General features: G+C 44.9%; 2 protein-coding genes across 3 annotated transcripts; both read left to right on the plus strand.

The window, feature by feature from the left end:
- The first annotated feature begins 1,463 nt into the window (after positions 1 to 1,463).
- On the plus strand, positions 1,464 to 11,017 carry afg3l2 (AFG3-like AAA ATPase 2). Its single transcript, XM_012827981.3, has 17 exons — positions 1,464 to 1,699; positions 2,373 to 2,475; positions 2,615 to 2,683; positions 2,798 to 2,961; positions 3,144 to 3,296; positions 3,462 to 3,536; positions 3,690 to 3,814; positions 4,062 to 4,338; positions 4,492 to 4,629; positions 5,378 to 5,531; positions 5,709 to 5,816; positions 6,444 to 6,569; positions 7,353 to 7,463; positions 7,771 to 7,886; positions 8,172 to 8,372; positions 8,651 to 8,845; positions 9,045 to 11,017. Exons 1-17 carry the CDS (start codon positions 1,598 to 1,600, stop codon positions 9,285 to 9,287), a joined length of 2,460 nt encoding a protein of 819 aa, XP_012683435.2. The 5' UTR covers positions 1,464 to 1,597; the 3' UTR covers positions 9,288 to 11,017.
- Positions 11,018 to 12,187: 1,170 nt separating this feature from the next.
- Positions 12,188 to 24,495, plus strand: inhbab (inhibin subunit beta Ab). 2 transcript variants are annotated; one of them, XM_042703739.1, is made up of 3 exons: positions 12,188 to 12,823; positions 16,020 to 17,027; positions 22,308 to 24,495. In XM_042703739.1, the coding sequence occupies exons 2-3, from the start codon at positions 16,487 to 16,489 to the stop codon at positions 23,105 to 23,107; spliced, it is 1,341 nt and encodes a 446-aa protein (XP_042559673.1). In that variant the 5' UTR covers positions 12,188 to 12,823; positions 16,020 to 16,486; the 3' UTR covers positions 23,108 to 24,495. The 2 variants fall into 2 exon arrangements, with proteins under 2 accessions (XP_042559673.1, XP_031419084.1); XM_031563224.2 differs by lacking the exon at positions 12,188 to 12,823 and having other exon boundaries at positions 15,850 to 17,027.
- Positions 24,496 to 24,762: the final 267 nt, after the last annotated feature.

A 24,762-nucleotide genomic window follows, 5' to 3' on the forward strand; every position in this document is an offset into this window, starting at 1 on the left:
GCCCTTGTCTTCATTACACTACAGGATAGACTATAGTGTTCTTTCTTCCCGATTCATTTCTTAATAGCTTTACAAACCTGAGTATATATAAAACACAGCTGCCTACGTTCTTACATTTGACTGCACTCTGTCATATTTCTCCCCTCCTTGCAAACCACTGCTTTTTTATTTAATTCTAAAGTGATCTCAAAATTTTCTTACACACAAAGTAGTTGGTCTTTAACTCTGTGAGCACATTTAATCTCTCCATTTCATCAGCTCTGTGCTACTCCTGCAGCCTAATGGCAAATTAATGACAGGATTGTTTGATTGATCTTATCCTATTATCCAGTCCTCAGCTGCCAAATCTGGCTGTTTATAATGACAGATCCATCAAGCCCTGTGAGCAGGAGCACTGCTGAACATCAGTAATGGCCATTTTTTAAGTGAGCAAGGATGTCTCATCTGGCAAATAAACTCCATCCGTGCATGTCCCTCATCCTCTTGGAGGGAAGAACTGAAAAACAAAGAAAGGAAGAAGGAAAGGAATCGGTGAGTGACAAGAAATCTGATTTACCTTGTGGTTACTTAGCAAAGTTTATTAACGTTCAATTCAATTTGATCTATGTAGCACCAAAACAATAGAATTGTGTCAAGGCCTTTACAGGAGCCAGGGCCTGACCCCCCCTAGCAAGCACAATGACAGCAGGGCAAGGAAAAACTCCCTGTTACCAGGAACTACTTTTGCAAGTACAGTAGATCAGGTGGAGAGACTATACAGCAGCAATCCACAGTGGAGATAGTCTATAGACTAGGAGGGGAAGAAAGAGACAAAGTGAGTGGGAAGAGTTTGGCTGCCTAAGATTCGTATGTATTTAAGAGCCTTGAGACAATTTTACACAATTTTGCGCACTGCATGCTGTACCCGGGATCCGTTAGAGCACTCCTTCAAAGTACAACATGCGCTGTCAGTAGCCCAGTTTTAACGATATTGGGAATTTTATATGTGTTTAATTTTGATGAGTTATGTTTGTTATATAAAGCAAAAGTTGCATCACAAACTTTAGAATGACCATAATTTATTAAACATTGTGTTAAACTGATTGTGTTAAACTTGAGGAAAGAGAGGGGGAAGGAAAGACGATAGTTCCTGGTACGTTGAGATGTTACATCTCTAGTCTATTCAGTCTATTCTTACTGAACTGATGGGGTGTTACATCATTTTTAACTGGTTTATTTTTTTAAGGTCTAGTCTTATCCAGTTTTTGTTTATTTATTTTGCCATCATCGACAGCACAAACTGACCCGTTTGTGACATGAGAGTTCGAATAGAAATTATATAGTGTAGATATAGATCAGTAGGCCCACAATAATACAAAAATCTGGTTACACTACATGCAAATGCTGTGCTGTCAATATGCTATCAGCAACAGTAGTAGTAGCAGCAGCAGCAGCAGCATCATAACCGGAAATACTGTCATATTCAGGCTGTGACGTCGTCGGCTAGTGATGGCGAAGAGTGGTGCGAAGGGAAATTGTGTCAAAAACTTATCTTCGTACAAATAAGATCTCTGCTTTATTTTCTGTTTTAGTATTGACTCATTTGAAGAGGGTCGTGATGGCCCATCGATACCTCTACTTGTCAAGAGGTTGTAGGAACCTTTCAAAGACTATATTGCCTCCAAACGTCAGATCAACAAACTATGTAACGTTACGACTGGTAGGTGCAAACGAAGCTTATGAAACTGACATGAAAGTATAAGTCTCTATAGTCATTTATGCCTCTCGGTAAGTTATTGTGCTAGTAAAGTTAACTTAAATGTGTATGTAGTGGTAAGATAGAATAATCCCCTTATAACCTGATTGTCATGAGTTGACAAGCTAGCCAGCTAGTTCGAGTAACGTAATGCTTTGCTTGCCAGCAAGGAGCTAAAGAGGCCTTGGAATGACATTGCGTTAGGTAACGTTTGCGTTCTTCATTGCTTCCAGCTAGCGTGTTATTAAACTGTAAGGTGGTGTATTGTAGTGGGTGGACAACATAGGTTATTTTAAACATAATGCACTGTTTGATCACTTTTTATGCGCCATCTTCATATCTTGCTGCTAGCCCTTCTTTTGCTCAAACAGAGAATCGCGCGACCTAGCGTTTTGTACACATGGGTTTACTCGTGATTTTAGGGGAGTTGCTTCTGTAGATAGTTTTTGTCAATCACCAATTTAACATCTGATAAAAAGCAATTAACTAAATGTGTTTACATTGGTTGATGACAAAGTGATTTCTCTTACCATAGTAGACACACCCTCTGATCGCTATGCATGGTATTTGGTGCTGACATGGTGTTTTTCTGTGTGCTTCTTCTCTCATGAAATGTGTTGATCTTATCTCATGGAAGGTCTCAAGCCAAGCTGAAGCTCAAACTTCTACTGTTGAAAGAGGATCCCTGCTGTTGCGTGTGTTAGGTGCCTATAGAAGACTGTGTTCTAAGCCCCCAAAGGGTATGTATTTGAGGTACTAATCTCTGTGCTAGGGTTGAATAGTCTTTGTTTATTGATATTGAAGGTCTATACACAGCAGATTTTTTTGTGGACCATCATTCTTCTGTTCACAACAGATTTATCTCTGAATATCTTGTAGGATTTGAGAAATACTTCCCTAATAAGACAAGTCCAAAACACAGTGAACCGAAAGCAGCCGAGGCCAAAGGCAAGCGTTATCTTTTTCTCAGTTCTGTGGGCAGAAGTCTGTTTTGTCTTTTTAATTACCCCGCCCCCCATTATCCCCCCCCATCCTTAAAAGTTATTAATTGCGTCATTGCAGAGGCAAAGCCAAGTGAAGGTAGCAGGTCCAGTGGTGGCGGTGGCAGCGGGGGCAGCAGTGGTGGCAGCAGTGGTGGCGGTGCCTCGGGTGGCGGTGCCTCGGGTGGAGGAGGAAGGAGAGGGGGAAGGAAAGACGAGGGTTTCTGGTTCAGTCGTCTCCAGAAGGTGAGATTGTGGACAGATGTCTGTGTACTTTTCTTGTCTTGCAATGCTGGTCATCTAGCCTATATACCCTATACCCATATATCCATATACCCTCTGTTATTTACCTGCTAATGTTGTAGAGTCCACAGACAGGCACCACTGACAGTTAAGCATGGCTTTGTTGACTCTCTTGGTGTGTTCAGGGTGATATACCATGGGATGACAAAGAGTTCCGGGCCTATTTCCTGAGTGGAGTTGCTTTTTGGACAGCTATCACCTATTACTTTTTTTTCCGAGATGGCGGAAGAGAAGTCACCTGGAAAGACTTTATCAACCTGTATCTCTCCAAAGGCGTTGTAAGTTTTATATTAGTAAAAAGAAAATCTGGTAGTTACCTTACTTTGGTAGCTAGTCTTTTGACTAGTTAGTCTTTTCTGTAGCTGTTTTTAAATAAGAATAAATATGTATGTGTAAGAGAGTAACTTCTGAAGTATACTAATTTGAAGTGAATCTTTCATCAGGTTGACAGGTTAGAGGTTGTGAACAAGCGGTATGTGAAAGTAGTCTTTGCTCCAGGAAAGACCCCAGTTGATGGAGTGAGTATTTTTACTAATCAAAATTCATGTGGTTATACCTACAGATTTCTCCTAATGTCTTCTCACTTTCAGATTACGCCTTTATTCTAATAACAGGAGGTCTGTCCCTTTTCTGTATTCTGACTCTCTCTACTCTTTCTTTTATTTCTACAGCAATATGTTTGGTTCAACATTGGCAGTGTGGACACATTTGAGCGCAACCTGGAGACCATCCAGCTTGAGATGGGCATTGAAGGGGAGAACAGGCTCCCAGTGGTCTACTCCGCTGAGAGTGATGGGTAAGGCTGGCATAGACATGGTCTACTCCACTGAGAGTGATGGGTAAGGCTGGCATAGACATGGCATAGTTGCTAAAAAAGGCTAAATGCAGTTGAGGAAGTGGCAGCCATGAGTGCTCCTCATTCATAACTGTGCACGGCTAATAATTCTAAAAGTCTAAGGGATCTGTACACATTACGTTGGCATTCCTTCCATCAGGCTTTATCGGATGACATTGATCATTGTCTACTTCCTGTCCTCCACCAGGTCTTTCCTCCTCAGCATGCTGCCCACAGTGCTGATCATCGGCTTCCTGCTCTTCATGCTCCGTCGGGGGCCGGCGGGGGCCGGCGGTAGGCCAGGCAGGGGCATGGGTGGCCTGTTCAGCGTGGGTGAGACCACTGCCAAGGTGCTACGTGATGAGATCGATGTGAAGTTCAAGGATGTGGCTGGCTGTGAGGAGGCCAAGTTGGAGATCATGGAGTTCGTCAACTTCCTCAAGAACCCTAAGCAGTACAAGGACCTAGGAGCTAAGATCCCTAAGGTACGTAGATGATTGTTCTTCATATAAGACGCCATGGTTCTTGTGGAATAACCTCTGTGTAGAAAGTGAAATATCAGCTTAACTTCCTCTTTGTCCATTTAGAGAAATGGGGTTTCTTTTCATTCGTGATCTAATCCTCTTCTTCATTGATAGGGTGCAATTTTGACTGGTCCTCCTGGAACTGGAAAGACCCTGTTGGCTAAGGCCACTGCAGGTGAAGCCAATGTGCCCTTCATCACTGTCAATGGCTCTGAGTTCCTGGAGATGTTTGTGGGCGTGGGTCCAGCCAGGGTGAGTAATGTGTGCCCTAGTGCTCATTGATGGTATGCACAGATAGCCTAATGTAAGAAGCACTTAGATTGGACCCCACCTCATCTGTCTGCCTGCCAAGGGCAAGGAGGCTTACACAATTACAATTACAAAATAGTAATGCCTATGACATGACATGGTTCATTAGAGAACTGTATTCTATTTGCCTTATTAACATGCTGTTTGAGAGTTAAGTGTCTACATCATAGTGATGTATGTTGTTCATGTATGTTTTTACCTAATACATTAATATGATTTGTGTGTGAAAGGCACAGAGAGGGAGCACAGAGAGAGGGAGAGACACACACATTCACGCTTTACCTGGCAGAGTTACTGTGCACGTTACTCGCTACCAGGCGGAAAAAATCCTGTGTATAGGACAGGACGCACCCTATTAGTATTAACTGCAGGGCTGCAGATATTTTGCAAAATCAATGTATAAACCGTGGTTCTTTTTCGGGAAATTACGGAATAAAAGCAAAATGGCACTCATGTTTGTGGGGTTGGTAAAAGATCTCCACTGCTGTGATTACCTGTGGCACTCAGCCTACGGCCGGATGACACCGCGGGGCTATCCTTTACCAACCACACTCTCACTCATATCATATTGCTTAACTATATATTGAATGGTTCTAAGGTACTAATGGTTGTAATTGCGTTTTTTTGTATTGGATTTTTGCTTCATATCTTTACTTGATTTGACCTTGAACTCCTTCCTTTCAATGCTCAGGTGCGGGACCTCTTTGTGATGGCACGTAAGAATGCCCCCTGCATCCTCTTCATAGACGAGATCGACGCAGTGGGTAGGAAGCGAGGTCGTGGGAACTTTGGAGGGCAGAGCGAGCAGGAGAACACCCTCAATCAGTTACTGGTGGAAATGGACGGTGCGTAGCCCGCACCACACTTACACCTTACATTGTAAGATTCCTGTTGTCTTTGCCATCATGATCAGAATCCATCAAACTATTATGGAAGACTGCAGGACCACCATGGAAGATATTTGCTTGGGATTGGGATTTTAAAAGTGGTTTGATGGAGGTTTTTTGCTGATTTTCTTCTAGGGTTTAACCCAGCGACTAATGTAGTTGTCCTGGCTGGCACCAACAGACCAGACATCTTGGACCCAGCTCTGATGAGGCCTGGTCGCTTTGACAGACAGATATACATAGGTATGGACTTGGTGGTATATCATCTTTGCATCAAAAGCTTCTGGTATTGCATATGCAACAGTCATATTGCAAATTCACCCTTAACCAAGTTAATTATTGTATAATAGCTCCATTATGATAACATTTTCTGGAAGAACTGCCTTTTTCCATTACTGAATAACCGAAGCATTTCACTGCAACTACCAAATCACATCAGCTAGGCTTTTATTCTGTTATGTTTTAGATTATTTTATACCGAAACCAGAAAGCAGTCTTGAAGGCTATGAATAGCAGAAAGACTGCAGTAGTATATAGTGGTTGATGCATTCGATTTTCTATTGTTTGATATGGGTCATCAGTGGAGTGGTTAACACTACTAGCATTACGCTAGTGACATGAGAGCAGAGCGTTGATGTGAACTGAACCTTGTTCAACTTCCAGAGCATATAGTGATGCTCATCAATGTCAGTTTAATGTATCATTTCAGGCATTCTGACCAATCAAAGCAGTAAGATTCTTTATAGGGGCAAGATGAAGAAAAATTAGTACTTCACGTCACTTAGCAACGTGATAGAACTCTGTTTAAAGTAGTACAATTATTATGGTCAGTATGATCCCTGCCTTATGGTCATCTTGCTTGTTGTTCAGGTCATCCAGATATCAAAGGCAGATCCTCCATATTCAAAGTGCATCTGAGGCCCCTCAAGCTGGATGAAGCGGTGGATAAAGAGGCTCTGGCCAGGAAAATGGCTGCTCTTACTCCTGGCTTCTCAGGTGACGAGCAATCACTGATTTAACATAAATTTGCACAAATGTAATATTCCACAAGAGGTAACAATATGACTTATCTATATATAACTATCTTAAAGGTGCAGTGTGTAGAAATTAGTGGCATCTAGCAATGAGGTTGCAGATCTTTCCAAACATGTAGGAGAATGTGTGGTGTTCGTCAGGTGGCAGTAGCTGCTTTTAAAATTACATTATTGTCTACAAACACATCGAATAGTCATATGTGAAGAGATGAGGTTACTTTAGATAGATATTTAGAAATTGTGTTTAGTTATTCAGTCTGTAAAACTATAGGTCATAGCTTCCATGGACTGTAAATTGTGAAGTTTGGCTACGTTAGTTGTAGGCTGACACGAGCTACAAGCTGTTTGGTTTAACGTTAGACTTTTATTGTGAAAACGCTAAACGCCGGCTCTAGAGCCAGCATAGTCTGTTCTGGGCTACTCTAAAAACATGGCGGCGCTACATGACAGCCTCCGTGGCAGATGACCTGCTTCTATGTAGATATGAAGGCCTCATTGTAACCTAATGAAACAGTTACATGTGAATATACACACTACACTGTGAATATATATACTAATTAAAAACCTCATTATAAATAGTATATTCCATTTCTGCTAATAAGTCTTACACACTACCTTTAAGGTCTATAATGTATGACATTCAAGTGTGGATTTGACTCTGCTCCTTGTAGTTAGAAGAGCATATAACTACCATATCCATGTGTTGAATGTCATTTCTGTTCCCTTCTGTGCTGTTGTATGGCAGGAGCTGACATTGCCAACGTGTGCAATGAGGCAGCGCTGATTGCTGCTCGCCACCTCTCCGACTCCATCAACCAGAAGCACTTTGAGCAGGCCATTGAACGGGTGATTGGAGGTGAGCTGTGATGTCGCTCTTGCATGAGGGATCTGTCGGTTATTCTGCTGATTTCTTTCACCCAGCGTGCTAAGCACCGGGCTGTTAACCCTCGCCTGTGCCCCTTGTCATTGGTCTCTCTCTGTGTGTGTGTGTGTCTGTGTGTGTGTGTGTGTCTGTGTGTGTGTGTGTGTCTGTGTGTGTGTGTGTCTGTGTCTGTGTGTGTGTGTGTGTGTGTGTGTGTGTGTGTGTGTGTGTGTGTGTGTGTGTGTGTGTGTGTGTGTGTGTGTGTGTGTGTGTGTGTGTGTGTGTGTGTGTGTGTGGTCAGGTCTGGAGAAGAAGACCCAGGTGCTTCAGCCAGAGGAGAAGAAGACGGTGGCGTACCACGAGGCCGGACACGCTGTGGCTGGCTGGTACCTGGAGCACGCCGACCCCCTTATCAAGGTGAGCCACGCCCAGCTGTGTGGCACTGTGTGACATACAAGAATTATGTGCGAAATCCCTCCTCTGTGAAGGCAGCATGTAATGAGTGATGAAGGCAAAAAGTTATGTCAGCATGTCCAAATTTGTAAGAATCTGGTCAAGAATAATGAATGTGATTAAGATGATAAGCATACACTCATGGTGTACATTACTTGTTGTGATTGTGGTTGGTTTATTATTGATAATTGGTTATGTAGTATGAGGCCATGTACTTCACTCAGTAATTATTGTGCCCCATGTCATCAGGTGTCCATAATCCCACGTGGCAAAGGGCTGGGCTACGCGCAGTACCTGCCCAGGGAGCAGTATCTGTACACCAAGGAGCAGCTGCTGGACAGGATGTGCATGACACTAGGGGGACGAGTCTCAGAGGAGATCTTCTTCGGCCGCATTACCACTGGAGCACAGGATGACCTCAAGAAGGTCACACAGAGTGCCTACGCTCAGGTAATCAACTGGACATTTGTCAAATTTGTTCGGCGTTTGTCTGTGTCTCTGTTTTTGTGGGGGCAATCTCTATTCCCTGCTTTCATAATTATATTATAATTATTAAAATATTAATTATTAATACATTTTTTATGATTCATGCCCAGAACTGATATAAATAAAAAAAATAGGTCATAATTTGTCTTGCAAAAGTAAAGGATAAATGTCTATGAAGTTTGCGCGTCACATGTCTTTTTGCATTGGCCCTGTGGTGTAACATAACTGTCCTGCCTCCACAGATAGTGCAGTTCGGCATGAATGAGAAGGTGGGCCAGCTGTCCTTCGACCTGCCCCGGCAGGGAGAGATGGTGCTGGAGAAGCCCTACAGCGAGGCCACGGCCCGCCTCATCGACACGGAGGTGCGCTGCCTCATCAGTGAGGCGTACGAGCGCACCAAGGAGCTCCTGAAGGAGAAGAAGGCCGACGTGGAGAAGGTACGGAGTCGAGCTATGGTCGCTATCGCTAACCTGTTTCATACCACGCCATCATCAGCAATTATCCGTATTACCTGTAACAAAATAATGTTGCTTGTAGCAAAAATGTGGCAGTAGGGCATTATTGTGATTCATTCTATTCGAGAGAGTATTCTTTGACACTAGAGCTAAAGTGGCCTGAACTGCTCCTCACCACTAGGTGGCGCTCCTTCTCTTGGAGAAAGAGGTCCTGGACAAAAACGACATGGTGCAGCTGCTGGGGCCGCGGCCGTTCGCCGAGAAGTCCACCTACGAGGAGTTCGTGGAGGGCACGGGCAGCGTGGATGAGGACACGTCCCTTCCCGAGGGCCTCAAGGACTGGAACAAGGAGCGCGGTGCCGACAAGGAGGAGAGCACCGAAGAGCAGGTGGCGCGCCAGATCACTGGCGGCATGCCCTTCTAGAAGCCTCCCCTCCTCAGGTGGGAGCGCCGTGGAGGACGGGGGCAGGGGGGGTCTGGAGCTCGTGGCTGTAAAGAGAGACCTGGGGGTGGTGTCTGAGTGGGGTGCAGGACGTGGGGCCGGTCAGCCTGCTTGGGTCGATGACCCTCACGAACATGGAGTGGCTTGTGAAGTTGATTTTGTTTGGGAAGGCACTCTTGCGGAGGAGAGCCCCTCTATATCTGTCTTTGCTTTTCAGTAATCACCGCAGAGACACAGGGCGGGGAAACATTGGCTGCCTGATGTTTCAGTCCTGTATAGGTGTGGCTGGGCCCTGCCTATGGCTTTGGATGGATGCAGAAACAAGCAATAGGAGGTAGAGGTGTGTATTTTTTTTGTTTTGTTGTTGTTGTTGTTGTTGCTGCTGCTATAGTGCACTCCGTAGTTCCAAACAAGCCATTGAAGAATGATCTCAATACATCGATTTTACTCAGAGCTTCTGTGATCTGCACTCGTTGTTTGAATACTTCTCAGACTATTGATGGTGCATAGACTGAACTTTTTTTTGGACTGAAATGGAAATATCCTTCTCGTGATCAGCTGAAGCAAGATAAGCACTTCAACACATTTTTCGACAGAGAATGTACCTAAGGAATCAGTCTATCAACATGCAGATGATAAACATATATAGTTTATTGTGTCCCACCGATAAATGTTGCTTCTGTGAAGTGGCTGCAAAGTATCATTTTGTGCGGAGAGGAGAAGAAATAAGTTGCAGTCTCTATCTCTCGGTGATGTGGCTAAAACACTCACAAAGCCTTTTGAGTAGCGCTTTGCATGCAGTTGCATCCACACACACACATCCACACACACAGGCTTCACCAACAGGGGAAAGCAAGCACTTCACACAACAGCAGAGCCTTTCAAACGAAAGTGAAAGGACGCAAGCCCAGTAGTGAATTACACAAGTTTGTCACCCCTTAACTTGAGTTCTCCTTTTCACTAAATTTGACATGCATGATTACAGATATTAGCCATCAGGCTATGCATCAGCGGCTCTAGAAATATCCCTTTGTGATGGATTTATCGTGGCCCTTTTATATCGATCAGTTAATATGTATTTAACATCAGTCCACAGTCAGCAATCCAAGAAAAAGTAGAAAAGCAATAGAATTGGTCCTACTTACGAGCCAAGTATTGGTCCTACTTACGAGCCAAGTGTGCTGTTTTACATTTGACAGTTAAGGCGCTAGAAATCCGTGACTGGACGGAATCATCACCAGGCTGCCTCTAAAGCAGGCGCAACCATAGCTCTTAGTAAATCAATGTTTGAGGTGCTTTCCTCACAGCACATTTTAGTCTAATCTTATTTGTACTCATATTCACCTGCAGTTGGTAGGGACACGTGAATTGCATTGTGCGCGCAGTAAAGATACTACTTCATTGACAGGGAGGGTTTCAGGTTGAAGAGTGTGACCTCAGGAATGCCAAAGCTGAACAGATCCACTATGTATTTTTCCATCCAGTGGATAGTGATTATTAGTGACAGGAGCTTGTGTTGTGAGAATTCATCATTGTTCATCAAAGCTACACAAATTACTAATTTTTTCCTTCTGTTCTTTCAAGCCAGTCTTTGAAGATGATTTCTGTAAAATAATGTGTAAATGTGTATTTTGTTCAACTGTGGAAAAAATATGATCTGATGTGTTTAAAAAGATGAATAAATGTATTTAAAATTTATTTTTAGTTGACAACCTGACTTGAAGTTTGACATGACTTTCTCTCACACTCTCACAAACACACTTACAATGCTTTCCAACCGCTTTTGAGACCAGAGAGTTTTAGGCCACCAGAGGGCGATAACGATTCACAGCTCCTCATATTGTTTCCGGGATTTGGGCATATTCTCATTTCAAAACTTGATTTTACTGCCAGAAGAAGTCACACAATATCACCACTGATCACAAAGCTTACTGGGATTTTTTTTTTAACAAACAAAAGTAATGGAATTTGAGGCAGAAATGATGGAGTATGAGTAGGAGTGTGAGGTATAGACTATGCGTATGGAGTATGACCAAAAAAACAAATAGTCATGTATGACACTGCATACAAAAACTGCCCAGTGATGTCACACGCAGTCATAGAAAACCCACTTCATGCTTAATCATGGTGAACCTGAGGGGTCAGCATCCTCCAGGTTTGATGATGATGATGATGACGACGATGATGATGATGGTGGTTGTGTCTGGCCCAGCTCAGCCCCAGCCCCAGGCCCAGGCTCACCTCGAGGCCCCCGGACGTGTGAATCAGCGGCCCTTCCGCCAGGCTGCTCTCCCCTGCCGTGAGCCTTATTTAGCGGCCATGACACACGACTCAGAGAGGGTTTCCTGATCCCATCCTCCGCCGACCGCCTCCTCTGAGTCAGCGGTGAGCGTAACACAAAATGGAGCCTCTGCTTCGAGCTGCTCTCCCTCCACACTCTGACATCATCACTCACGCTGGCCTGCCATCTGCTCCCTGGCGAAGGTGCGACACATGAGGCAGCGTTAGTAATAGATGACTTAAAAACCACGTCTACTATATGTGTGTGTGTGTGTGTGTGTGTGGTACTATTTACGTATATGTCTATATTTAAAGCATGGAGATTACCAAGTGATATAAATTGGATGCTGTCTGTTAGGTTTTGAGCTGGCTTTCATGATAAGTTCCTGCTGTTCACTTTTGTCAGTTGAACCAGTATTACTGGTGGGTTTTTGTTTTTATTACCTAGATGCGTAGTTCAGTTTATTACCTAGAGGAGGAATTCATTTTATTATCAAGATGAGGAATTCATTTGGTTATCTAGAGGAGAAATTCACCCTCAGGGGTGAGCAGAATAGACAAAACAGCGATCTCTAAAAAACATTAGTCAACTTTGGGATCTTTCCGTGCACTCCAGGTGGTCAGCTTGACGTATGTGTGTCTCCCTCACTTCCTGGGGCTTCCCCCCACTTGTGTGAGCAGCTGTGTGAGTGCGTGTCTGTGTGAGTGTGTGAGTGTGTGTCTGTGTGAGTGTGTGTCTGTGTGTCTGTGTCTGTGTGTTAGTGTATGTGTCACCTGTCTGATTTATACACTCGTGCGGCTTGGACTCTGATGAAATGCGCTGTAGAGGCAGACGCATGTGCGACAGGTGGGCTCACAGCCCGACTCACAGCAGCTCGGGGTGGGGTGGGGTGGGGGGCTAAAGACGTCCACTCAGTCAGGTGGAAGGTGGTGCTGCGTTACATCATCAATGTGCGTCACTACATCAGCCAATCGCTGTTACGTAAGCCTCCAGGGTCCTGGAGAGAAGCAGGAGATCTCTTTTTTTTTTTTCCTGTTGATGAAACAGGTGGAGAGGGAAGAAGGAAAAGACCAGGCAGGGGAGAACCGAGCGAGAGCTCAGGAGATCCACAGAGGTGCGGGCGAGGAGTGACCGGTGGCTGGCCCCCTGGCCCGGGTGTCTGGGTCGCTGGGAGAGATATTAAAACTGCATGTGCTAGAGAGAGGCAGGTGGGAGGACGGAAGAGACTAATTATGAGGTGAGTCACCAGTGACATGGCGGGAGATGAAAAGCTCTCCGTCTGTAGGAAAAAGGTAGATGGAGATGAAGGGATGGAGAGAGAGGTGAGAGGGGAGGGGAAGGGAGGGGGGGAGCACGAATGGGGAAAGCGAGAATTAGTCAGAGTCGGGGAGCGAAGGCAATGATGAAAGCGTTGCGTTCGAGGACGGGGAATGATGTGAGCAGGCCGAGCAAGGGATCCCGCCTACTCTCTACACACTCCGTGGCTGACTGAGTCACTGCGAGAGTGCGAAACGACGGGAGAGGTGGTGGAGTCTCCCTGCCAAAAAAAAAAAACCTCGCGCCCACCTCTACGCCGCAACCAGGTTTTTCCATCCTCGCTTAAAAACTCAACAAGTCTACATTTGCCATGTGTTGGAGAGGGCTAAGGAATGTGTTTAGATTTCTGTGGGTATGAGGAGGAGCTTAAGGTAATACACTGCAAAGGGGCCGGCAGTCATTTGTCTAGCTGCCAATTGTATAATTTATCTCTCTGGGAAGAGTTCAAATTGAGAGTAAACACATCGTATACACACCTATTAGCAGATCTCTTTTACTCCATTCACACATAAATCCTTAAAGGGCCGGCTCTTAGGGCCCCCCCAGATCAGCTGTAAACTTGTCTGTGGGAAAATCAGCAGCCTAACGGGAGGAAATGGGGGTGATGCAGCAGTCGTGGCTCGTGATGAGAGGAACTGACCAGTCGTCTCAGCTCTTACTCATTTCCCCAGCCTCCGTGTGTGTCGGCCCCGGATCGTGGAGGTAGCTCCGTCAGAACAGGACTCTGCAGTGGGAAGTGTGAAAGGGCTGTCTTATGACTGATGCCTTATACATAAAACAAAACCCCAGCAGACTCACGACATACACACACACAGTCCCAGCCGTTGCACAACATGTGTGCAGCTAAAAATAGGAGCCCTAAGTGGTGAGGATGATGATCCAATTTGTTTGATGTGTTATGCGCGACCTGCATCAGACAAGATGTCAGACAAGGTCCTGGGGCAAGACTTGACTAAGATCTGAGTAAATCAAAAAAGGGAGAAGTCTAGCTGCTATGGACTTTTCCGTGACTAACAATTGTTCACAATGAGAAAAGTATGTTGCCCTAAAGGGGCATGAACGCGATTTGAATTGAATTGAAGTGAAAAGCCAAGCAGTACCAAGAAAAATACTTTAAAATACTAGGCTGACATTCGACCAGTTAATGGAAATAAACGGGTACATGACAACTAGATTGTCCACAATGTCTAGATGTCTACAATGTCTCAGTAGATTGGTCTTAAAACATCCCTCTATTCGGGGACCAACAGCATTTAAAGACTTGGGACAAAGGACAGATGAGGGTTCTGGGAAATGCTCACTTTTGGTTTTGATAGCTAACACGATTGAACATTAAATATTCATTAAAAGCAAAAAAATAAAAAAGGGAAGTGAAATTGCCCCAATCACTATACATTTAATTTGAAATCCTGTTATTCCGAACAACATAAATACAAAATAAAGTAAAATAAATAGTCCACTTGCTGAACGGTGGAATGCCTGCTATCGTAGGGGAGTTCTTGAGTACTATCAGTGTCTGTAGCGAGTCCCACATAGACTTCTATTTTAAAAGGCAGACGGTGATGATGGTTTGTGGCCCCTCAGGGAAATAAAGTCTGCATGTAGCCAGTGGGATCAGGCCCAGTTCATTTCGACACATCTGGACTGAAGCAAACACACACACACACACACACACACACACACACACACACACACACTGCAGGAGTTACTACATACACATACACATTTTTTCCAGAGGAATAGGCGTGTTCTCTCTCTATTTGTCTTTTTTTTGTTTGTCTCTTTCACACACACACACACACACACACACACACACACACACACACACTTACAAAGGGAAAGAGAGATACACAAGCATGTACACACGTTTCGATCCCTTTCAGAGGCTGGCATAGGAACACCTTTTGTCATTTCGTTGGGCGCACCTGTGTATGACAACCCGAAGTCGAATGAATACCCAGGTCGCATTTTTGTGTTACGTGATATTTCTGATATGAGTTGGAGTCATATTTTGGAGAGATGCAAAAACACAAACACTGCTCGTCAGTCATGGAACAACCAGTCTTCCTCTCCTATGCTCATAGTTATCTTATCTCTATATGTCTTATCCTCAAATTACACTGATCAGCCATTTAGTATTAGGTTTTATATACAGACAGTACAACAGTGGTTCGAGCAGGGGAGTGGAGAAAGCAGAAATGTTGCTCCTGAACTGAAATGTTTTTTTTGAAACACAGATCTGAATTATTATCACTAGAGGGTGTAGTTAGATACGATCCTGTCTGCAACTGGCTTCCCACCGAACCACGCTGAATCACTCAGTACACCACAGAGAGCGTAGGTATTTCAGAACTCACAACAACAAAAGATTATGGACCTGGCTGAACTCACTTAGGTCTGTCCATCTGGTGAGGGGGGATGAGAGAATCAATTAAAGCTTTGCTGTATCTTAAATCATATGCCTAAAAAAAAAACTTAGAATGTGTTTCATTTCACTGTAAAGAGGACAAGTAACTACTTCCATTTTTATGTCACTAAAGAAGGGAAAATAGAATGTTATCAAAGAAGGGTGCAAGGATCTCCTTTTGAGATGGCTTCCATGATGTAGAAGTTCACCAGTGGTGAAGCACTCACCAGCTTAATGTAGGAGGAGTTGGTGACTCAGAAGAAGCGGAGAGAAATAGTAATAGACTGGGAGGGAGAGAGGGAGGAATGAAGGAGGGAGGAAGGTATAATTACAGGGAGAGAGATGAGAGAAGCTCCAAACAGTGAGGAGACAGTGAAAGAGAGAGACACACACAGAGCGAGAGAGAAAGAGAGAGAGAAAGAGAGAGAGAGAGACACACACACAGAGAGTGATAGAGAGTGACAGAGAGAGACACACAGAGATAGAGAGGCACACACAGAGAGAGTGAAAGAGAGAGAGGCACACACAGAGAGAGAAAGAGAGAGAGAGAGAGACAGAGAGAGAGAGAGAGAGAGACAGAGTCAGAGAGCTGTGTAACCCTGCCCACTTCCCACAAAACCATTGAACTCCAGCAGAGTGAGCTGTGCTCTCTGAGGCTTCTCCACAGCTCTGCACCTCTGCTGCAAACTGCTCTCTCTCAACTCAACAGCAGGATCCGACAGCAGGGAGCACTTCTACCAGCAGCACCGGCGAACAGGACCACCACCACCACCACCACCATCACGACCACCACGTGGGACTACACACACACACCGGCGCCAAGTCCTCAAGGCTCAGCCTCGAACCTGATCTCCCAGAGAGAAAAAAAACCAACAGAGCTCTGAGCAGATCTGACACATGATCCACTCCTCATCCTGGACCAGCCAGCCACCGGTGACTGTCTTCACATGAGCTTCGACCACTTCAGAACCATGACCTCTCAGACGAAGAAATAAGGATTATTCACCTTTTTTTTTTATTCCTTCCTTTTTTTTTCTCTTTCGTGCCAGTATTCCTTCAAGAATCGACTAAACTGTTTGTAGAGCTGCGTTTGCTGCCACTGCCTCTAACTCAGCTCCAGTGCACACCGAGACCGTTTGTGGCCACCCCATCATCTTTCTTCCTCCCATCCCCAGGATGTCTGTTCTTACTCTGACGACTGGGATGTTGTTGCTTCTCTCCGGACTTCTCACTTGCTGCTGCACCCCTACCCCGGTTGGGACAGAGGAAGCAGAGCAGGGCGGGGTGCCCCAGGAGCAGCAGCAGCAGCAGCCCCTGGACTCCAAGCAGGCAGACGTGGGGACAGGGGCAGGGGCAGGGGCCGTGGCCGGGGCAGGGGCCGGGGCGGAGGGCGGCGAGCCCATCTGCCCGTCGTGTGCGCTGGCCCAGGTGCAGCGGGAGCAGGAGGAGTCGGCGGGGGTGCCGCAGCAGCAGGTGGACATGGTGGAGGCGGTGAAGAGGCACATCCTCAACATGCTGCACCTGAGCTCGCGGCCCAACATCACCAGACCCGTGCCGCGCGCCGCGCTGCTCAACGCCATCCGCAAGCTGCACGTGGGCCGCGTGGGAGCGGACGGCTCCGTGGAGATGGAGGAGGAGAGCGCAGGGCTCGGGCACCAGCAGGGAGGGCTGGGCGGCGACGAGCAACCCGCTGAGATAATCACCTTCGCCGAGCCTGGTGAGTTTGGAACACTGCTTGTGTCTGTGTCTGTGTGTGTCTCTGTGTGTGTGTGTGTGTGTGTGTGTGTGTGTGTGTGTGTGTGTGTGACTGAGAGAGACTTTGCCTGAGACTAAAGTGAAGCAAAGTGTACTTAATGTGTTAGTCAAAGAGGATTCGGGGCATGTTGGCACAGCATGGGCGAATTGTCTAAAGTACTGAGACACACCTGTTGAAAAGATTAGGAAATACTATATGAGACAAACAGGGCTGCTTCTTGATATGAAAGTGCACTTTTGGGCACACCTGAACACTGAAATCTGATAATTGGACTGTGTCATAGCAATTACATGATTTTTTTGTCAGGGAAGGATTAACTCTACATTTGCTTTGGCAATGTAGTTCACAGAATGTCATTTGATTATTAACCAATGTCCTTGAGGTTGAAAAGCATTTTGTATCTAAGTTTTAAGTTCCATAAAAAAAATAACTAAATATTTTAAGTAGAGAAATTTGAGGTGAGTAGCCAATTGCGGGAGAACCATGTGTGCCGTAAGCGTCTGAGGCAGCAGATGTTGCCGGATGTTGAATACGACTTCTCACTCCCTCTCCTAAAATATGGGGCTACAGGCTTCTGTGTCTGTACATGAGTGTGTGTGTGTGTGTATACGTCTGGGTCAAGCTGCCCTGAGACATGGAAAAAGCAAATAAAATGTGAAATGTCTGAAAAGAGCGAGACAGAGACAGGGGAGAAAAAAATAAGCAAAATGTGCGACAGAAAGAGACAGACCGAGACAGAGACAGAGACAGAGACAGAGACAGAGACAGAGAGAGAGAGAGAGAGAGACAGAAACCGAGGGAGAGGGAGAGGGAGAAAGGGAGAATGGGAGAATGCCACTGTGTTTCACAGGAGAGGACAAATGTGCTACAGATGTGAGCTGCATTGCTTCCGTCACTCTGAGCAATCAGACTGTAACTGCTGAGGAGCTTACTGTGCTCTGCGGAAAAAAAATATTTCCTCCTTCACTGGTTGCCCTCAACTGACTTCTCTCTGAAACTGTCTGAATGCCACTATAAAAGTCTGACTCGTCTTAAGACACTTCACCTGCATTGATAATTGTGACCGCAGGAGTTCAGTTTTGTAGTAGTAGATTAAAGAATTGCGAAAGGTGGAAGGTACAACCCAGTGTGTGAGTCTTCCAGTACCTTGAATGTAATTCTGTGTGTGGGGAAGAGAGAGAATATCTTTTGAGTGAATCAGTACAGATTCAAGTCCTGAATTTAAAAAAAGGCCATCCACATCCTCCACTTTGAATGCAGGGAGGGTGGTTAAGAATAAAAAAAAAACAGATGGTCCTCATTTACTCTGCGGCTTTAGGCTTGGCTCCTCAGTGCCGTCACACACAACTGTATATCTAGTATCTTACCTCTGCTGACACTCGGGATCCAGAATGGACTCCGCACGACGTATGGATGTTTGAGGGGCGTGTGTGTTGCTAAACATAGCTTGGCATTTGCCGATATGCACCGTGCCCACTGACTGACCACCGCAATGTCCCCCATCGCTGCCCATGTCTAATGAGACCGTCCGCGGGTTTAATTGCAGCTATTATCTTTGTATTCCAGGAGCATATCGGGAATGCCTGTGACGGCATATTGTTTGCCGCCCGTTTGCTTGCATAAATGTGCATAATGGTGTGTTGCTATAAATAGCCTTTTGAATGAATCTTAGATTAAAAAAGGCCCCCTTAAAGGCTTTTGACGAAGCTGGAGGGCGTTAACGATGCTCTGAGGAGGGGTTGCTGGGTTTGAGTCCTATACAAAAACCCACAGGGTTGTTAGCCAGGCATAATTGCTCCATTCATCAAAATATGGGCCCCAGTAATTACTCTGGGCTGTGTTGGCTGAGCTGGGTATGGAGGGGCTTTCTTTGAAAGTGTCCGCGCTTACTGAAGAGAACGACAAGAAAAGACTGGGATGGAGGGAGAGAGAGAGAGAGAGGGAGAGAGAGAGAGGAAGGGAGGGAGGGAGAGAGAGGAAGAGAGAAAGAATGAAAGAGTCTTCCCCATTTCTCTGAATTGAAAAAAACAAAACATCATTAATGACATTCCGATGTCACTGCTGATCTTTTCCAAGTGCGATGAGGATGTTTTTTTCCCCCTCACGCTAACAGCTGTGATGCTATCCTCCTGAGCTTTAAGGCTGAAGCCCTCGTCTCTCCCAAACTATTCAATTCATGTTGTTTGTTCATTCATGAAAAAAGAAACAGGCCGGGAAAGACATTTGTGCAACAGGTCCCCCTGCACAGAGTCAAATATTTAAAGTTAATAATTACACCTCATAGCTCATCCTGAGGTTTGGACCTCGGGGATATCGTAGATAGAGGGTTTCGCCTCGTCTATTTGATACTGCCTTCATATAGTACTACAGCTTACTCACTTCTACAGATTCTGTATGAACTGCCATGGTTAGAGGTATCCGCTAAGACACCCCCTTTTTGTGGTCAGAAGATGCACATAAAATAAGATCTCAATTTGAGTTAGGAGTCTTTATTGCTTGTGTGTAGATGAGGGAGGTATGAGTCATTGAAGCCTGGAATGCATTTCAGAATACCTGTAGAAGGTATTCGGTAACTATTAGGTATATCTGCTTAATATTGTTCAAATCTTTGTCTATGACACCACTCATATCCACTTGGAAAGATATCGCCCTGTGTTATTACAACTACAATACAAGTTTTAAATGATAATCACTCAATAATTTGACTCAACTCTGTCACTTGTATACCTACAGTTTGCAATCCAATGTCAGCTGTTAGAGTTTGGTCCATCCAAAAAAGCTTTATTTTCCTGCTAATGTTGCGCAATAGTCTGACAGCCTGCGCACCATAGTACTTCAACAAAATATATTTTGCAATACCCAAGACATTCCAACACACACACACACACACACACACACACAAAGACACATACACGCACACACACACACACACACACACACACAAACACACATACACGCACACACACACACACACACACACACAAACACACATACACACACACACACACACACACACACACACAAACACACATACACGCACACACACACACACACACACACACACACACACACACACACACACACACACACCCAGGCCGGACGTGCAGCCCTGCCTCCAATCAGTTCAACTGTACCCATTACCGATACAAAGATATGTACAAAATGACAACCCAGCGGCACAGTGCTATCCTCCGAAAGAAACACAAAGAATCAGAAGAATCATTCGATCAGAATAAATGCATCACGCGGGTTACGTGGCAGCTGACACGGCTGTAGGTCAGCAACTGCCCAGGAGTGGCCATTAAGCCCTAAGTGCTCTCCCTCGAACGTGGGGCCGCTTCACCGGCGTGATGTAGGCTTGATGAGCACCAATGAGACTTGCGATGAGGGAGGTAAGATGGTTTGGGAGAGTGAGAAAGGGGAAGAATCCATATCATACTTTTGCCTGTCACGCCTCTTTCCAAATTCTCACCTGAAGCAGAGTCTCTATTCATTTTATATTTCCCATAAATATATAAATCAATGTAGTCATTAATTCAGAGTGAACCAGACATGCTTAAGGCGATGACTCACCATCGGCAAACAACCCCTCAGGAGCGAACAGGGTCCTTGTGCAAATAAAGGCTTTGCATACAGATAGAGGACTGTCATCCACAAATAAACCTCATTACCAGAGAGTCGCACCGTCTCAACCTAAACCCTCTTTTGATCCACGCCACGAGTGGGCACTTGGGATAATTTATGTAGAGCTCACACTGTTCTGATGATGAATGTTTAAATAAGGACTCTGAGTAATATGGACATCAGAAATAGCTCATTGAGAAGATGTGCATCAGCCAGCACTAAGAGTGTACTGTGTCACCCTGACCGAACGCATTGTGTGCCCTCGCCGCAGATGCACCGCGGCTGGTCCACGTGTAGCGGGCGCCTCGCATGGTTGGTTCCGGTGAAGTCTTTCCCGGCTTCGCTTATATAGCTCAAAGCCCAAGGACGGCATGCACTGCTAAACGAGTTTCCCCCGCAGCTTGTCCACATCACTAAAAGGGGAAATGGCACACTGAGAAAACACTTGCGATCCCTTGAGTCAAAACACAGTTATACAGTTATGACACTCTATCCACTCAGCCTCTATTTGACAACTTAATCCAGGCTGGATGGAAAATGTGGACTGTGTAACCAGAACTGTAACAGGGTTCTTCCTGTCAGCAGCCTTAAAGCTCACCTCAGGCTATTTCAAACTGTACCCCGGGGCAGACTTACAGAGTGCACGGTGATTTACTGCAGACACTTTCCCCCCTCCTGCAGGGAGCTGTGAATTGTGATTGAACATTGTTGTGTGTGTCATTAAAAGCTATTCACAATTCACAACATGGGTTGAATAAGGCTGTAGGAGAGGCTGCTTCAGTTTCACACTCCCCTATTCTCTTATGACACCAGATACAGCTGGGTCACAGGCAACATTACTGTTTGCCTGTAAACTCTTAACTCTTGTTCCTTGTTATAGGTCTTTTCACCGGCCAAATTGAAGGACAATAAACAGCAGACACAATAAAAGAAAAATGGGTGTTGTTATCGCTGCCGGTATCTCAGTATGTATCAGGACAATATGATACTGCTGAACAGAAACGTGGTTAAATAAAGTGAATATCAAAAGAATATTTTTAGGAAGGCAGGATCCGGATTCTGAGCAAACAGCGGAGATCAATAAATCAGCAGTGGATACTGAATCTGGGATGGCTTATGCCATACAGTCATGTGCAAATTATTGGTAAGGCCCTTGTCATAACATGACAGGCTTTATATACACAGTGGAGTTCCAGGATTTTAGCACCAGGAAATGTTTTTATGGAGGGGAGTCTAGGTGTTGACGAAGAATTGCAGATGGTGGAGGATGACTGTGAAATGTATTAACTCCAGACAGGGAGATAAGTGCTTTCTGGGCCGCTCTGCTATACACCGCATTACTGGTTCCCCTGCGGATCTGATTGTGTTCAGCTGTTTCTCATATAGGAAGCATGACATTCTGTTTTTCAGCAATTTTTCAGAACAATAAACATAAAACAAATTGCAAAAATCATGTTGCCAAAAATTGTTATTTTAAATGTATCCTTGTCACTCAGTATATAAATTATATACTATATAATTTAGAACTGCAAAATTCTCTTGGGCATTGTCCCCCTCTCAACAATTTGCTGACAGACTTTACAACAACTCATCCATTGTGTTCCTCTATTGTTGCAGGAGACACCCCTGACGTGGTGCAGTTCGACATTTCCAAGGAGGCCACCTCGCTGTCCGTGGTGGAGCAAGCCAACATGTGGCTGTTCCTGAAGTTGGCCAAGGGCAACCGCGGCAAGGGCAAGGTCACCATCCAGCTCCTGCAGCAGCTGTCCGGCCCGGAAGGGGAGCTGAGGGAGGAGCTGGTGTCCGAGAAGGCCGTGGACACGCGGCGCAGCGGCTGGCACACCCTCCCCGTGCCGCGCAGCGTCCAGGCCCTGCTGGAGGGGGACGGCAGCGTGATGAGGCTCAGGGTGTCCTGCCCGCTGTGCACCGACGCCGGGGCCACCCCAATCTTGGCGGTGGCGTCGGTGGCGGGGGAGAACGGGCGCGAGCGCGAACAGTCCCACCGTCCCTTCCTCATGGTGGTGTTGCGCCCCGGCGAAGATCACCCGCACCGGCGGAGCAAGCGCGGCCTGGAGTGCGACGGCAAGATCCGCGTGTGCTGCAAGAAGCAGTTCTACGTCAACTTCAAGGACATCGGCTGGAACGACTGGATCATCGCACCGCCCGGCTACCACGCCAACTACTGCGAGGGCGACTGCCCCAGCCACGTGGCCAGCATCACAGGCTCTTCGCTCTCCTTCCACTCCACCGTCATCAACCACTACCGCATACGTGGCTACAGCCCCTTCACAAACATCAAGTCCTGCTGCGTACCCACGCGCCTGCGGGCCATGTCCATGCTCTACTATAACGAGGAGCAGAAGGTCATCAAGAAAGACATCCAGAACATGATTGTAGAGGAGTGCGGTTGCTCGTAAAGGTGCACAGGACACCCCTCATAAACTCGATTTACTCTTTCTTTAAGAGACAGTTTATCATGTTGGTACAGAGCACAGGGGAGAGTGGAGACACCATGCTGACATTTGACCTTACACATGCAACTTTACTGTTGAACTTTGCTCAACTGATTTGATATTTGTCTTTGGATTTGGATTATTCCAATGGGAACTCTTTGACGGAGTGATCTCTGTGGCACTTTCAGATTAAGGAAAAATAAGAGAAATATATAATATATTTTTGTTATGAAAAGGGGAGCAACAATAAGAGGGAATATGTGCATGGCCGAGGCAGAAGTGTCATTCTTGTCACTTTGCACTGCAATAAAAAAAAGACTTCTGGCACGAATGACCTTTGACAAACTTAACTATGCAACTTGTCAAGTATTATTATGTGTTAATTTTTGTGTTTTGTGTATTTTGGGGTGGGCGGGATTGGGGGAGTTGTTGTTTTTCAACAAAAGAAGGAAGACTGCATCTTTTCTTTTTAAATGTTTTTGAGAGATACTTGAAAGAAAGTTTGACCAGCTACTGGAACCAAACTATTATTATTATTATGATTATTATTATTATTATTATTGTTATTATTATTATTTCAACTTTTATGGTCCTCTTAACAGTGCTGAATGTTGATGAAAAATTGTGGAAATTTGCACTATACCAACATTCTACCCACTGGTATCAGAGAGAGAGAGAGAGAGAGAGAGAGAGGAACAGCATTCAATTAGAAAAATGAAAAATGAAAATCAATAATTGAGTCAATCAATTGAGTACTGAACAAACATTATGCACCAAAGATGTCCAGCACCAATAGTTCACCAGAGAATCCTGATAAGGTTCCACCAGAGATTCCTGATAATGTTCCACCAGAGAGATTCCTCAAGAAAAGAAAGCCAGATAAGACAATGCCCAGTGATACTGATACAACAAACAATACGCTGGTCAACATAATAAAAGCAAAAAAAAAGAGAGAAAAAAAGAATGATGAAGTTACCCCTGGTGTAAAATGCTTTTGTTCTGCTTTCTGCATTCAAACTTGTTTTCCACTGCAAATGTCTTAATATAAACTGAGTTAGTCTTCATAACACAAGCTGATTTGTAAATCAGATGTTTTGCAAAAACAAAATGACAAATAGTGACAAAACTATGAGCTGATGTTAAATGTGGTTGTAATTCTTTTGTTCTTATTTGTAAGCAAAGGACACTGAAGGACATATCTGGAGAGAAAAAAAAACTTATTTTGTATGTATAGGGATGTTGAGTGATATGTTGCTTTGTTGTATAAATCAAAACGTGTGTGTTATCATGTTTTATATCTAATTTATTTTGCAGCAATTTTTGCTTCATCATTAAAGCTAAAGAGTTGTAAATAAATCTTGAGTTTGATTTTAATTTTCCTCCAACACGATGTATAACAAAAGAACACAACATTAACGTTAAAAAGGGCAAGACAAAATGTGAGGGCCATATTTGTAATGGTGTGAGACTAAATAGCCAGTCTTGGTCTGTGTTGGCGTTTAACTGTAGGAATTCTCTATGTGGTTTTCAGAGGAGGAAGTAGACCAGATGTGGAGGCAGTGATGTGTATCCTCTGTCATATGCTGTGTGTGCACTCTGTGGCTGTTTCTGAGATACAT

The sequence above is a fragment of the Clupea harengus genome, chromosome 25 (assembly GCF_900700415.2).
Source record: "Clupea harengus chromosome 25, Ch_v2.0.2, whole genome shotgun sequence".
In the NCBI taxonomy this organism is placed as follows: Eukaryota; Metazoa; Chordata; class Actinopteri; order Clupeiformes; family Clupeidae; genus Clupea; species Clupea harengus.

What these genes read in the sequence shown, in the direction of transcription:
- afg3l2 (XM_012827981.3), top strand. Translation starts at nt 1,598, where the DNA reads ATGGCCCATCGATACCTCTACTTGTCAAGAGGTTGTAGGAACCTTTCA. An exon ending in ACTATGTAACGTTACGACTG is followed by an intron (nt 1,700 to 2,372) that starts GTAGGTGCAAAC and finishes ATCTCATGGAAG; the next exon opens with GTCTCAAGCCAAGCTGAAGC. An exon ending in GAAAGCAGCCGAGGCCAAAG is followed by an intron (nt 2,684 to 2,797) that starts GCAAGCGTTATC and finishes GCGTCATTGCAG; the next exon opens with AGGCAAAGCCAAGTGAAGGT.
- inhbab (XM_042703739.1), top strand. Translation starts at nt 16,487, where the DNA reads ATGTCTGTTCTTACTCTGACGACTGGGATGTTGTTGCTTCTCTCCGGA. An exon ending in AATCACCTTCGCCGAGCCTG is followed by an intron (nt 17,028 to 22,307) that starts GTGAGTTTGGAA and finishes CTATTGTTGCAG; the next exon opens with GAGACACCCCTGACGTGGTG.